General features: G+C 42.3%; 1 protein-coding gene across 1 annotated transcript in view; it reads left to right on the forward strand.

Annotated features, from left to right (window-relative positions):
• The first annotated feature begins 668 nt into the window (after positions 1-668).
• SLC9A2 (solute carrier family 9 member A2) overlaps positions 669-14,944 on the forward strand; it is an 85,918-nt gene continuing 71,642 nt past the window's right edge. The window contains exon 1 of the mRNA XM_068564531.1: positions 669-957. Coding sequence (XP_068420632.1) covers positions 669-957 — 289 coding nt within the window. The remainder of the gene's footprint in view (positions 958-14,944) is intronic.

Raw genomic sequence — 14,944 nt, forward strand, 5'->3', positions numbered from 1 at the left:
GGAGGCTTTTCTGAACCTTCCCTACGGGGCACGGAGCTCCGCGGGGCGCGGGCTGGGCCGGCGTCTCCTCCCGGCCCCGCTCCCCGGGTCCCCTGCGCGCGCCGCCTGGGTCGCGACGGCCCCTTCCCTGGATGGACTCCCGCCGCGGCCTCCGGGGCGGGGACAGCTCCGGCCACCGCGCGGCCCCTCCGCCCAGAGCTCGCCGGCTCCGAGGCTGGCGGGTCTCGGCGCGCGGCCTGGGCCCCAGGCGAGCGCGGCCGCCGCCCCCGCGGCTCCGGGCCCCGCGTAGCCCGCGGGCTCGGCCGGTGCGTCGCGCGCCCGCCCCGGGCCCGTCCTCCCGCCCCGCGGCCCCGGCGCCGCGCCCGCCCCGCCCCGCCCCCGCCCGCGGGCCGCGGCGGGCGGCGGGCGGCGGACGGGACATGGGCCGGCGGCTGGCGGCGGAGGGCGGCTGAGGGCGCCGAGGCTCCGCGCCGTGGCCTCGCGTCCCGTGCGCGCCCGCTCGCGGCAGGGACCCGGCCGGTGCGCGGCAGACCTCCGGCCCCGCGGCGGCGGCTCTCGCTGTCCGCTCCGTGCCGGGCCCGGCGGGCGGCGCTGCCCGCTCCGGGGCGATGCGCTGAGCGCGCCGAGGGCCGAGCTCGGGGACGACGGCGGCGGGGGGAGCCGAGCGCATGGAGCCGGCGGGTACCCGGCGGAGCCGGCGGACGCCGCCGCCGCCGCTGCTGCTACCGCTGCTCCTGCAGGTGGCGGGGCCGGCGGGCGCCCTGGCCGAGACCCTGCTGGACGCGCCGCGGGCCATGGGCACCAGCTCCAGCTCGCCCAGCCCCGCGAGCGTGGTGGCCCCGGGCACGACGCCGTTCGAGGAGAGCCGACTGCCGGTGTTCACCCTGGATTACCCCCACGTGCAGATCCCCTTCGAGATCACCCTGTGGATCCTGCTGGCCTCCCTGGCCAAGATCGGTGAGCGAGCTGGACCCGCGGGGTGCGGCGGGGACCAAGGCCGGGAGGGTGCCCGGATCGGCGAGTTGACCTCTGGGTCGTGGCCGCCTCCCAGTGCACCAGGGCAGGGACGACAGAGCAGCTTCATCTGGCCGAAAGGGACCCCGGGAGGGGCAGTTTCATGCTTTGGCTCTTGAGTGGACCTTGGCCTGGAAATAGCCCCGGAGTTTTAACCCGTACAAACTTAGCGATTTGAGGCTTGCTCTGCCTGGAACGCCGAGTGTGAGAGGCTTCTGCTAAAGCTGAGACCTCTTTACTGAGGAAGGAGGGCAGTGGGCTGAAGTTCATGGGTCTCACCTACTGGGAGAGGGGCGCCAGCAGCACCCAGGCTAGAACGGTGGAAGCCCTGGATGCTTGGGAGAGAGACGTGCCTTGGCAGGGACGCAGACCCTGCCGTGCACCTGACTAGTGAGGTGCCTGGAAGGGGACCAGGGACACCTGAGTGCCTGCAGCACGACGGCGACGCCCTGTCTCCTCCCTTTCTCTGGGCTGAGGCTGTCACTCTCCAGGAAGCATTTTCGTGGTGACCGAGGCCAGTGAAGCCAGATGCATGTTTAAAAATAATTAACCCACGTTTCCAAACTACGTTTTAGTCTCCTTTGGAAAGCAGGAGCCTCCGAATGGATCTTCTCATCTTCATTTATTTTCACCCCGCATAAACTTTTGTTAGGATCGTGGAGCTTTACGTTATTTGTACTTTATATTTTAAATACTTTTTAATTTAAAATACGGCAACTACTGTTGTTGTAATGATTCCAAAAAGTTATCAGATAGACAGAATTTATGCATTATTGCGTCTGTTTTATACATCTGCTCCTTGAGAGGTCCCATGCTCTAAGGTCTCCATAAAGGATGAAAAGAAACATGGCTGCATCCCCAAGCCTAGAGATTGGTGGGAGAGATGGCATACACCACAGCACTCATAATCCAGGAAAGTGCTAGGTGGGATAAGACATTCAGAAAAGATGATATGCAGTGTAGGGAGAAGGGAAGCACTTCCTCATGCCAAGGATGCGTTTAAACTAGGTTTTCAAGGATGAGCAGAAGATGGTCAATTGGAGATGAAATGGAACAACATTCCAGAGAGGAATAAGCAAAGGCCTAAATTGAGAGGGAAGCGCAAAGCAGGGATGGTTTATAGAAAAGTGCAGGGTGCAGGAAGTAAGCCCAAAACAAACCTTCGATGTCAGATTAAGTTAACTAGATTCTGTTAACGGTGACCAAAGGAGGCATGGGCTATTTAAAGGCTTTGCAACCTGTAATTGCCTGGTTTTGACATGGCTCTACTGGTTGAGTGTTTTAATTTCTCCTGGGAAATGGAATAAGGGGGAAAGGATGTCCCTGTCTTATGCACATTTGCATAAACTCGTTGCCTGTCATAGTAAACGCAGGTGCCATCTCATGCGGTCCTCACAGCAGCCCTGCCAAGTAGGAAGGGCAGATATTAATACCCACTCGGGGGAGGTGGAAACTGAAACTCAGAGAGTTTGCCCGAGTTGCCCACGGACGCACAAAGTGCGGAGCCAAGCACAGGCTCTGTCTACTCTTTCTCTCTCTGAGCCTCTGTCACTGAAGGGGTGCTTTCATGCCCTGTTTCCATGACTGCTTCTCTGTTGCCATTTCTATTCAATTATAGCGCTTTCTTCTGTTCCTCACTCTTGATTATTTTAATCTGATCAATCACACTAATAACAGCCACTAGTAGTCACTTAAGTTCATTATCTCTAATTTTCACATCCACCCCGGGACAGGTATGATGACTGCGTTTCAGATACGAGGAAACTGAGAGCTGGGGAGGTTACCTTGCTGCCGGATGGTGAGCCAGAATTCCAGCCAGCTCTGCTCGATGTCTCATCTTCCTGTCTACCCTGGAGGCTTGTTTGGTGTCAGGGTTAAATGAGAAGAGATATGTATACCCTTCTTAGGACAGTGCTGGGCCTGCAGTGAGCACTGAATATTGTCACCATCAGGAGTGGTGGAAGAGTAGCAGGGCTTACTCCCGCAGTTTTCTGGCACTACGGTTCCTTTTCCCCTGGACGGGGCTGCCTCTTGCATTTTCCTGCTTCTGTTTTAGGCTCTGCCTTTTCCAAGCGCTCTTATTCTGAGCACTGCCTTTTTACACTTGCTTGTTTCTATCACAATCTATTCATCTTATGTGACGTTATCATGTTAATTGTATGGTATTTTATTAGAAGGCGTTCTTGCTTGTGTGAGCTCATAGGTGTATTTACCTGCCTGTGGGCAGTTTTCTCATCCAGATGTGTTTCTGTTCCCTGGCACTTGCTGTCCTGCCTGTCTCTTTGCCTGTACCAAAAGTCGAGCTTCTCTGACTACTGTTTCCTCTTTCCTCCCTGCACCTGAGGTGGCGCCGAGACGGAAACAGACAGATGTTCGTATCTCCCAGCCAGAACGGTCTGAGTGGAGTGGAGACCGCTGTGGTGGGGTGAAGGCTACGGTTCTCAGAGAAATAAGTGTAGGCTTCCAGTACCAAAAGCTAGTGCTTGAGGGTCTTTTCTAGGTGCTGCCTTGATATAATCCAGCCCTGTCCTCCTGTTGCTGCTCTGTTCCTAGAGGAGCTGGGAAATGCCCAGGGATCCACCCTCTACCTCCCCTAGGCCCTAAACTTTCTCTTTGGCTTTGGAGAAGACTGTGCTGGTACCAAGGGCACTTTTACAGCCCATTAAACTGTGGTCTGGCCATTCAAATTCTATTTTAACTCTTACACTGGAAAAACTATTGCTTTGGCAGGACTCATATGACTTAATTGGCTCTCATTTGGGTAGGGTGATGAATTGAGCAGCGCAGGGGGACGTGAGGCTATGGGGTAACAGGAGTGTTAACACATGCAAAATGCCATGGTTTCTATTTGGGGCACTTTTATGCTGTGTACCTAATGTCCCTGAGCTTACCTGCCCCAGAGAACGTAGAGAAACATTGCTAGTGATTAAGCTTAACAGCGATCACAGATTGCCCCCAATGGAGGCTCCTAATAGCATTTGTAGGAGGTTGAAATCATGCCCGAGGGTGAATTCAGAATCGTTTTCGAGATTGCTGCACAATATAAACTTAGAAATAACTACAGTCAGAAGTGAGAATATGCATTTTTGGCAGAGTATTGAATGATTCAGCTTTTCATTGTTTTACTTGATTATCAGGGATACTCGACTTTCTAATTGTTTGGTCAGAAAGAAAGTTCTGTAGAAAAGAAAGTTTCCTAAAATGATGATGATGGTGATGTGTATGTGTGTGTGAAGTAGGTTAAATAAATAAAAGAACATAGCAAATTCAGTCCACCTTTGAAAAGTTTTTTAAAAAAATTTTGGCAAGAAACATCTCCCAATTTGTTTTTCACTTAGATCCTCATGCATGTGAACTCTTATTGTTCTTTCATTTTGAGTGTTTATATTTTGAATGAACCGTTGATTTTTTTAAACAGTTATAAATGCTTACTTTGCTTGGTAAATCCTGTATACAGGGATGGAGTTCTACAGCTTGGAATAATAGGTGGCCAAAGAATGAAGAAGAGAAAAGTTTCCTAGAGTGTTCTAAGATTGTGTCCTCTGATTTCCTTGCCCATGACGTGGGTCAGTGGGATTTGTCCTAAACTGGGTAAACTTGGGCATGCATTCTGCCTCTGTTCAGGGTGCTGGGACAAAGCAGTGGGTCCCCTGCTGTTTAAAGTAACAAAGCCACCTTCTGTGTCCTCAGTGGTTCCCCAGACACCCCCTCATTTATCTTGCAGTCTTGGGAAAGCTGGCCTGTTTGCCTCTTCCAGGTGTCAGCTCTCACCTGCCCTTTTCACTTCCTTTGCCCTTGAACTTGGGCTTAGGATGCAGCATTTTCCACTTCTCTTCATCCTGTTGTCTTGAAAGTAAATAACTTGTATTATTATTTTAAGGGAAAGACAAAGCAGTTTGGTCCATGAAGGTTTCTCCTCTGGGCTCCAGACTATCCTGAATTTAAAATAGAAACCAGACTTTCTTTGGTTAATATCCGCCTGATTACTGAGATCCTGATCTCTGGAAAAACCTATCCTTGCCTTTGATCTGTTTCTTTTTGTCATACTTTGTTTTCCTGAAGCATATTTACTGGCTGGTTGGTCAGTGGATGAAGCTCATGGTCTTCACTTATTATTTGAACCACATCTCGCTTTGAACATACGTCTAAAGCCAGGTCCTCCTGATGGCCTGTGTTTGTTCCTAATAAAGCTCAAAGAAGACTTCTAATTTCTTACTGTCTCAAAACCTCCAACCTTTCCTATTGGGCCAACCATACGTTTCCTGTTTTCTATCCAAAGGATGACTTCAGTGGGTCTCTTTCTAAAGAGACTGTTTCAGGTGCCTTCTAGAATTATCACTGCACTCTACCACAGACATATTTTTGTACCTTTTAAAATAATAGCAGGTGATTTTCTACCAAAAATGTTACTCTTTGTATCAACTTTAAGAATGAGAATAATATTTATCATTAATAAGATGCTTTATTTTTTACAGAATTCTTTCATATAGCTTGAAGCCCTAAAGAGGTATACAAGAACCTTTTGTGTAAACTTATTTGTTCCTTGTAGGGTTTTAAAAACTCACTGTAAAACCAAGTGAATTGGATGGTTTGTATATGGGTAGATTTTCACCAATGATTTAATTGCTTTAAAGTTTATAGTTCTGTTTGGCTTATCTATGTCCTCTTAGTTCAGTTTTGGTATCTGTATTTTTATTTTTCTAGAAAGTCATTTCATTTGTGTTTTTAAATTTATGGGAAGAAATTTACTTTTTATGATTTAAAAAATCTTCACTTTATTTGTATTTAAGTTCTACTTTATTATTCCTATTATTGTTAATTTCATCTTTCTTTGATCAAAATTCATAGAAGTTTATCTATGAATTTTTCTGGTTGGCTTCTTTTTCAAAGAATTAGATTCTAGTTGGCTTCTAATTTATCAATTTCTGCACTTTATTATTTAGTTACTCCTACTTTATTTGGGTGTATTTTGTTATTTTTTTAAAAATTGTTGAATTGAAAGCTTAGCTCATTAATTATTGAATTTACTTGTTTTCCAATATGTTGACTCCCACCTTACAAGGGTAATTAATCCCTGAAAAAACACTTACAGTTGAAAACATATTTAACATTGCTTTCAATATTTTCAATGATAAATATTTTTATGAACTCATAAGCTCCACAGTTGGCATGGCTAAATGACATTAGTCTTATTAAAATGGACAAAGGTGTTTCAGTAGTTTACTTTAGTTGTTATAACTTCTAATAAGCCATTTTCCCTTAATAAATTTATTCAAAATATGACTATTTACTTGTTCTCATTAAATTCAAAGCAATGAAAAACTGACACTTGACTATGTTACAAACAAAACATATTCATGATACTCTAAGTTATGTAAATTTATCTTTATTGCAAATTATAATAACAGTAAACAACATGGCAAAGACTAAAGAATTCAGGGAGATGATGCAACCATCTGTATTCTGAGGAGAACTTAACACAACATATTAGTGATAAAACTGAAAAGATGACTACGTGATGTATCAGCCACCAATTTAAAGTCTATAAAATCCAATTTGGTCTTTATGAAGTCAAATAAATGCCTTATGAGATGAAATAGGAATATTAAATGAAACTCTTCTTAAATATGAATTCTCATGACCCAAATGGGTATAACATAGAGGAATGGCAATGTATGTATTTAAGGCTAGAAGTATATCCTTCTGATCTTATTTTAGTTGCATTGCATAGATTTGATATATAGAGTTTTTGCTGTTCAGTTTTCAGTAGTTTTAAATTTCCTTGAGATTTTTTTTATTGTAGCCCGATAATTATTTCGAATTGTAGTAGTTAGTTAATAAACACATAGAGATGTGTGGTTATTTTTTATTTGATTCATATTTTAGTCCGTTTTGGTTATATAGACCTGATTGATTTTTTGATATTGATTGAGATGTCCTCTCTGACTTAATAGGTGGTCATTTAAAAGTACATTTCAAGGCTTGCTTGAAAAAGATTGTGTATTCTCTGTTTATCGTGTGCAGGGTTTTATACAGGCACATGTGCATATATACAGACACACATATATACATACCCACAGAGGACTAGGTGAAATTTCAAATTATGGTGTTCAAATCTTTAATAGCGTTACTAATTTTTTGGGCTACTTTATCTTTTAGGTTCTGGGGTACATTAAAATCAACCTCAAAGATTGTGATGTCAGTTGCTGTTTGTAATTTTGTCATTTTTTGCTTTATATAGCAATATTTTGATGCTATGTTATTAGGTACATACTAGTTCAATATTGTTACATCTTCTGAGTGAATTCTTCCTTTACTTTTTAAGTTACGTATTAACTTCTCTATTTTAAATAATTTTCTTGTGGCTCAGAGTCTTATTTTTTATTATATTCCTACTGCTATTCAAAATAAACTTCATTTTGCCTATGTATTTTTTTCTGTATCTATGTTTTTCACATCTATATTTTCCACACATATCTTTTCCCTTACCATAACTATCAAATCAGCGGGATAATTTTCCTTTAGCTGTATCTCATTAAACCACTTGTAGCTGATTTTGTATCTTTAATTTAAATTTTCAAATATCTGTAGTTTAAGGAGACATATAATTACATGTATTGTGCATAATGATATATTTGGACTTTGCTCTTTGTTTACTGTGCTTTTACTTTGTGTCTTCAGTTTTCTTGCCATATTTTGGCTTAGTCAAATTTTTCCTTCATTTTTTTATACATTTTCATACATTCTGTTTCTATTCCTTTTGTGGTTACACTTCAGTTTTAATATGATTACCTGCTTTAGCAGGAGCCAGGCCAGACTGCCTTGGCTCACGTCCCAGGTATGTTTTCCTACATATTTTGTAGTTGTATGATTTTTGGCGCATAACTTAAATTCTGAGCTCAGTTGCCCTGTTGGTAAAATGGGGATAATAAAAGTACCAATGTCCTAGGCTGTTGTGAAAATTAAATTCGTTAATATATGTAAAAGATTAAAATTACTTTCTGGAACATAGTAAACATAGTATTTGCTATTTTTACTATTGTTTTATCCTCTTCATGAATAATACTTAAACTTAAAAAAAATTTTACCTGCTATTTGCCAATTTCAGAATTCTGATTTTTTGTCTTGTAATTTACACCTGGTTTGTATTTAATTTCCTCCAAGTTAGTTTTTAATTTTTATAAGCAATGTTTACATAGATTTGTAAACATGCTTGCCGATTTTTCTTCATTGTTACTTCTTCTCTCTACCCTTTTCTTCCAGATTGTTTTCTTTTTACTGAAATGTGTTATTTAGTGGATACTTTGGGAGGGGAGGCTTTGAATGATAAATTCTCTTGGTCTTTGTATGAAAATGTCTTTATTTTGAGTATTCTCTTGAATATTATATAACAGAGTATAGGTGCTGGAATTATTATCACTTATCATTTGGAAGGTATTATTTTGTTACTTTCTGTTCTCTTTGGTTGCTAAGGAGAATTATGTTGTTACTCTCATTGCCCTTTGGAGTTAACCTGACTTTTCTCTCTGCTTGTAGTGAAGATTTTTCACTTGGTTATTTCTGATATTCTGCTGGTTCCTCAATGTGTCTAAGTATAGATTTATTTTATTTTTCCTGTTTGGAACTTGTTGTGCTTCCATGTTTCTTAACTATGGTTTTCTGTTTTTCATCTGTTTTCCTTTCTTTTCTATTTCTTGGTGATTTTTATCAGATCTTTTTTTCCAGCCTACCACATTACTCTCAGTGTGTTTCTAATCTGTAGTTAACCTACTCCTTAAGAGTTTTCCTCTTAATTATATATTCATTTGTGCTCTTTTGGTTCTTTTTCAAGTTCATCTGCATTTTGTTCATACTATTCTATTACTTAATGATAGTTTTTACTCCTTCTTTAATTGTTTTATTTATTTAAACTGTATTCATTTAATAGGTTTTTTTCAGATTGTTCTTTTTAGCTGTTGGGTTGCTAATTCTTATGTTTATCACATTTACTGACTTTCCCCTTTTGGGTATTTACTTCCTTATATAGATTATAGCTTTTATTTGTGAATTTAGCTTCAGTAGGGGATGTTTACTTGGTAGTGGTCTGTTTTCCTCATGTTGCGAAAGGTTCTTACAAAATGGTTTTGAGTGTTCTTGCTGGGACCCAGGGTTTCAGTGATTGGTTTTTAGTGTTAGCTTGATTTTACCTTGGTTCTCAGTTTGGCTTTCCTATATGACTCAAGAATTTGGTTTTCCTAAATGACTCAAGGTAAATAGATCTTATATATGTCTTATAAGGTGGTGTAGACCTTGAATTTTATACTTCACAGCTGAATTTTCCCTCTGCCCAAGGCCATAAAAAGTTGACATGTTTCCTTCCATTTTTCCTGGCTGTAGGCAACTTTTACTATTTATTTTTTTATTTAGGACGAAGTAGCTCTTGGAACTCAGGAATTTATGCGTGAGTCCTTCCCTTACTGGTGTGAAGTCACATTTCTTGTCCTCATGTAGGTATTCAAATGCCAGGTCCTAGCACACAGGGCAGGTATTTTGTCTGGAATCCCCCTGGTTCACTGTGGCTTGAAATCCTACTGACATCTCTTGTTTTGATTTCTCTCCTTATTCCTGGCTTCCTACACATTTTCCTTTATTTTGAGTGTGGCTAGATATCAATATTATATGTTTGTAGTGAGAGGAGGCTCTGTGTCCACATTGCTGGATTGCTCAGTGACATTTTACATGGTGCTTTTTAAAAAAGTGCTTTCTATGTAGTATTTAAAGCCCATGGATATGTCCTGCTTATGGACTATCATAATGGGTTCTCTTTAATGTAAGGTGAAAATAGTATGCACTTTCCTAGTTTTTCAATATGAAGGATTTGATTATTCTGCCTTTGTTTTATCTGCTATATTTCCATACTTGGATAGAAGAGCAATAGCTCAGCAGTTGAAGAAGTGTTGGACCTACATTTTGGAAAAGATATCTCCAGATTAGAAGTAGGAAGACCCTGTTCAGTTCCACTTCTGCCATCAACTTTGCCTTGTGATCCTGGCAAGTCTTCCCTACTTGGTTCTTGCATTTAATTAGTAGAAGTAGGGATCTGTATCTGTGTCATCTGTTTAATATTTCCATGGGGATAATATGAGATACTCTGTAGGGAAGGAAAACATTTACAACTAAGATTTTACTTCTATAGCAAAAGAAACTTAGGCCAAGAGAAACATGTGTTCGTTACATTAAAGTCTTGTGTGAACATGGGCGTCTTGTCATGCTAAATGAGACACGCACCGTTATAGTTTACTCTCATGCGGTTACATCTCTTCAATGTAATGAATCATAATTGATGTACTTCCTGCAACAATCCTGCACATTGTTCATCACTGTCCAAGGGCTTTCTTCATCTTGACTTGTATAGTTTATTCCTGTTTGAAGATGTGTGTATTCCTCTCCCTCTTCAGTAGTTCCAAGGGAGGGCACAGGAAGCTCTCTGAAGGCCTTCTTTGTGGTCGTGACAAAATCATATGTTTTAATTTCTTTTAATTTAATTTTTTAATTGGAGTCGAGTTGACTTCCAATGTTGTGTTAGTTTCAGGTGTACAGCAAAGTGACTCAGTTATTCACATATATATGTGTGTGTGTATATATATATATTCTTCTTCAGATTCTTTTCCCTTATAACTTGTTATAAAATATTGAGTATAATTCTCTGTGCTATACAGTTGGTGTAGCCACTATGGAGAACACTATGGAGGTTCCTTAAAAAACTAAATATAGAGCTACCATATGATCCTGCAATCCCACTCCTGGGCATACATCCGGAGAAAACTGTTAATTCAAAAATATACATGTACCCCAGTGTTCATTGCAGCACTATTTACGATAGCCAAGACATGGAAGCAACCTAAATGTCCATCAACAGAGGGATGGATAAAGAAGATGTGATATATATATACTCCTCCTCCTCCTCCTCCCCCTCCCCCTCTTCCTTCATATATACACATATATATGCGTGTATACATATATATACGCATATATATGTGTATATGTGTGTGTGTATATATATACACACACACACATACACACACACACACACACAGTGGAATATTACTCAGCCATGAAAAAGAATGAAATAATGCCATTTGGAGCAACATGGATGGACCTAGAGATGATCATACTAAGTGAAGTAAACCGGACAAAGGCAAATACCATATGATATCGCTTATATGTGGAATCTAAAAAAAAATGAGACAAATGAACTTATATACGAAACATAAGTAGATCCACAGACACAGAAAACAAACTCATGGTTACCAAAGGGGAAATCAGGGAGGGATAAATTAGGAGTTTGGGGTTCACAGATACACACTACTATATATGAAACAGATAACCAGCAAGGACAAAGTCGTATTTTAAAGGTGAATTTCATGTCATTCCTTAGTGTTGACATACAAAGGCTCACGTGTCGAAAGACAGAAAAATCAAATTCACCATTACGTTTAGCAGTCTTGACTGAAAATGAAACAGAGTACACGTGCCCACCCTGCATTGGAGGAACTCCTCTCAGGCAGCCTAAAGGTTTTGTTAACCACTGGACGCCCCTTATGGAGGCACAGGGCCATGAAACACCCCGTTGCCGTATTTCTGTGACTCTGCCACTGCCGTTTGTGCTGCTCCCGATTCCTGAGCTTGTTTCCTGTGACCCACGGGCTGGGAAACCTGAGCGGTGCAATGTGCCCCAGCACAGTCTCCTACTGCGGCATGGAGGGTAGAGATGGGTGAGGCTGGGTAATCCCTCCATGGTGGCTTCTTTCATAGAATAACAATAGCTAACAAGGATGGAGCCTTATTCCATGCCAGGTATTTGGGTCAGGTGCGTTACACCCATTATCTTATTTAATCCTCACAGCAACTCCGGGAGGCGGGCACCATTAGGACCCCCAGTTTTAAAAATCAGATGAGGAAACAGGTTCAGAGAGCCTAGGTGTCACAACTGTTAAGTGGAAGGGGTGGGTCCGTGGCAGGTGTACTTGGTCACTCCGCTGTGCCTCGCCCTGTCACCCTGCCTTCCATGGAGACGAATATGAAGTTCTAGACCTCCGTCCGTGGTCTCCGGAGCGCCTTGATGTGCCTTGTCTCGCTCGCCCTTAACCTGGACCCAGGGGCCTGCGCTTGAGTTTGCTGCTGGAGCCTTATTACGTCGTTTGGACCGTCTCAGATTTTCACTGTAAAGTCGGACAAAAATAACACCCTGCCTGCTTCATAGGGTCATTGTGTGGACCAACTGAAATAATACGTGAAAGCAAGTTGTGACTGCAAAGTTAAGGTGAGTGTGATCTCACGGTAACTCTGCACTGCGTAGTACAGAATACGCTACGAGAAGGCAAAGTAACCTCACTCCTAAGTAATATCAGAGCTAGAACGTGCATCTAAAATTCCTGAATCTTGGTCTAGCCTTCTCTACCTCCCTAACTTAGGGAATGTAGAATTCTAATGCTTTTGAAATATATTTTTAACATATTAAGGATTCATAGGTTAGAGGTTCAACCCATTATAACTTGAGCTACCATGTAAATTTTAATAGGACAAAGTTCTATTTCAACAGATTTACAGGAGAAAAGATGTTAAATCTGTTTCACTGTTGCACACGCATACACACTGAATTGCGCACACACACACACGTGCACATAGACACATATGCACACTTTAGGATGTAAGCTCCATGAAGGAAGGGAATTTATTGATTTGACTCACTGTCTAGAACAGTGCCCGTAGTAGCACGTAGTAGGTACTCAATAAATAATCATTGTATAAATAAATAACTAAATAATGTTTAAAGATACTTTTTGTTTCATCTCACTTAAATCAGGTGGTAGCGAAGGTTACCATCCATCCTGGTTTGTCCATGGTGTTCATGGTTTACATTTCTTGTCCTAGCACATATCTTAATACTGTGCCCTTTCCCTCTGAAATATACTAGCTTGTATGGTAATTCACTCGGTCACTTATCATGCATCTGCGTTTATTGCACATGCTTGGAATGGTGACTTAGGCTCTGTTGCCCAAAAATCTGAGGTCACCCACTTGCTAGCTGTGGATCCGGGGGTGAGTTAATAAATCTCTATAACCTCAGTTATTTAATCTGTAGGATAATGACGGTCACTTCCTGATAGGGTTGTTGGGAGGATACAGTTAATCCACTTAGAAAACTTGCTGCCTTACAGGCCTTGGAGATTTGGTTAGCCCTTGGATGAGAACAGATGTCCTGCTTCCTTCTCCAAAGCCTCAGAGCATTATGCCCCCCAAAGTCTCTCCTGTCCAGTGGTTCTGTAGCAAGTCATCAGATTGTCTAGATGCTCCTGTCTCCTGCTGTTGGCGTTATGCAAAGGTTTCTCTCTGAATCATGCATATTTCGGTTTCTGATGTTGCATACATTTAAAAATCATCATTCTGCTTTTGTAAGCTAATTTGCAATGGAAAAGAAAATGCTTCATTTTATCCCAGGTTCCTGTCTTGAAACTGAAGACTCAGAGTCAGGTGAGCCCTCCTCTGCAGGGGCAGCCTGTCTTCCAGACCCTCATCCTGACACCCCCAAGCTGCTGAGTCCACTCAGTGTCATTGGGGTCCCCAGACATGTCCATTGACACACAGGCAGGGGAAATGCGCTTTTCAGTAGATTTCCAAGTCTCTTTGTGTACAAGCGGGGCTCCTTTAGGAATCTGGATGGAAAAGAGTTTTAAAACAAATGCTACCCAAAGTCATTATTGTTATTTTAAAACTGTCCACCGACCCTCTCTATCACCAGTATCCTAAAGCAGAATTACATGTTGGCTGACTGTACATTTTCTCTAACAAAACACTGGAATGGTGAGGAGGCGGGATGATGAGAAATCGCAGCCCCCCCTTTCCTATCTGATTGAAGTCTCCCTTCTGCAGGGTTGGGAATGATACACTGTTGGTGTCAGCTGGTCTCCTTAGGAGAATGGAAATCATTCTTTGTGCCTTCTCTGGTGAACTGTCTGGAAGGCCAGGAAGATGCCGCCTCTAGCTTGAGCTCACATTTTTAAGGGAATTAGAAAATATATATGCCAGCCTGCAACAGCTCCAGCCCCAGTCTCTCTGTGCCCCGTAGTCCCGGCTGAGTTTCTGCAGAGCTTTTATCACTATCTGACATGTGGTTGTTTGTTTATCAGCTGCTGTGTACTCACTGCCCCTCCCTCCTCCTGTACTGGTTTCCGGGATTGATACGTTGTATCTTTTGTGTTTGTCTACCTCTGTGGAGCTTGGGACGCTGGGTGGTAAAACTTACCATGTCTGCATTCTCAATACTGTTTTATATTTTCATTTGTTTCACATCTAGCATCAATGTTGCTTCTCACAGGAGTCTTTATTTTATTTTGCCTCATCCTTAACCCGGCTTTTAAGTGCTAATGGTTTTGCCAAAGGGATTGGTTGATTTGATAGCTAATGTATGTATTTAACGGCTTTCCTCTCTGCAGTGATTTTCTTTTGTTTGTTTGTATGTTTTTTTCTTTTCATTTGGTCTTGCTGTTTTCAATTTTGTGTTTTGAAGTCACATGACATCAGGGGAGTTGTTACTTACTGATCCTAAATCTTTGGACAAATGTGCATCATTGGCAGGAGTCCGGTCCTCCGTTTTTCCACTAAGTGCGTTAGTAGGTTTGACTATTATCTTGCTGAAGCATACTAAGTATGATGAAGGTGGTGCCGTAAGAATCTACATAACGATCCTTAAGATTCATACATCCTGATGTTCCTTGAAACCCTGGTGGTCTTTGCAGTGAAAGGTAAATGGTACGACACGTGGGTGTATGAAGACCACTGAGCTGGTAATCAGAAGCCAGGGAGGAAGCAAAGTGGACAAAAATGTTATGATTCTAGGACGTTTGGAAAAGAGTGTAAATTTGCCAAATAGGGCACTTTCTTAGTTTAG

The sequence above is a fragment of the Eschrichtius robustus genome, chromosome 15 (genome assembly GCF_028021215.1).
Source record: "Eschrichtius robustus isolate mEscRob2 chromosome 15, mEscRob2.pri, whole genome shotgun sequence".
NCBI lineage: Eukaryota > Metazoa > Chordata > Mammalia > Artiodactyla > Eschrichtiidae > Eschrichtius > Eschrichtius robustus.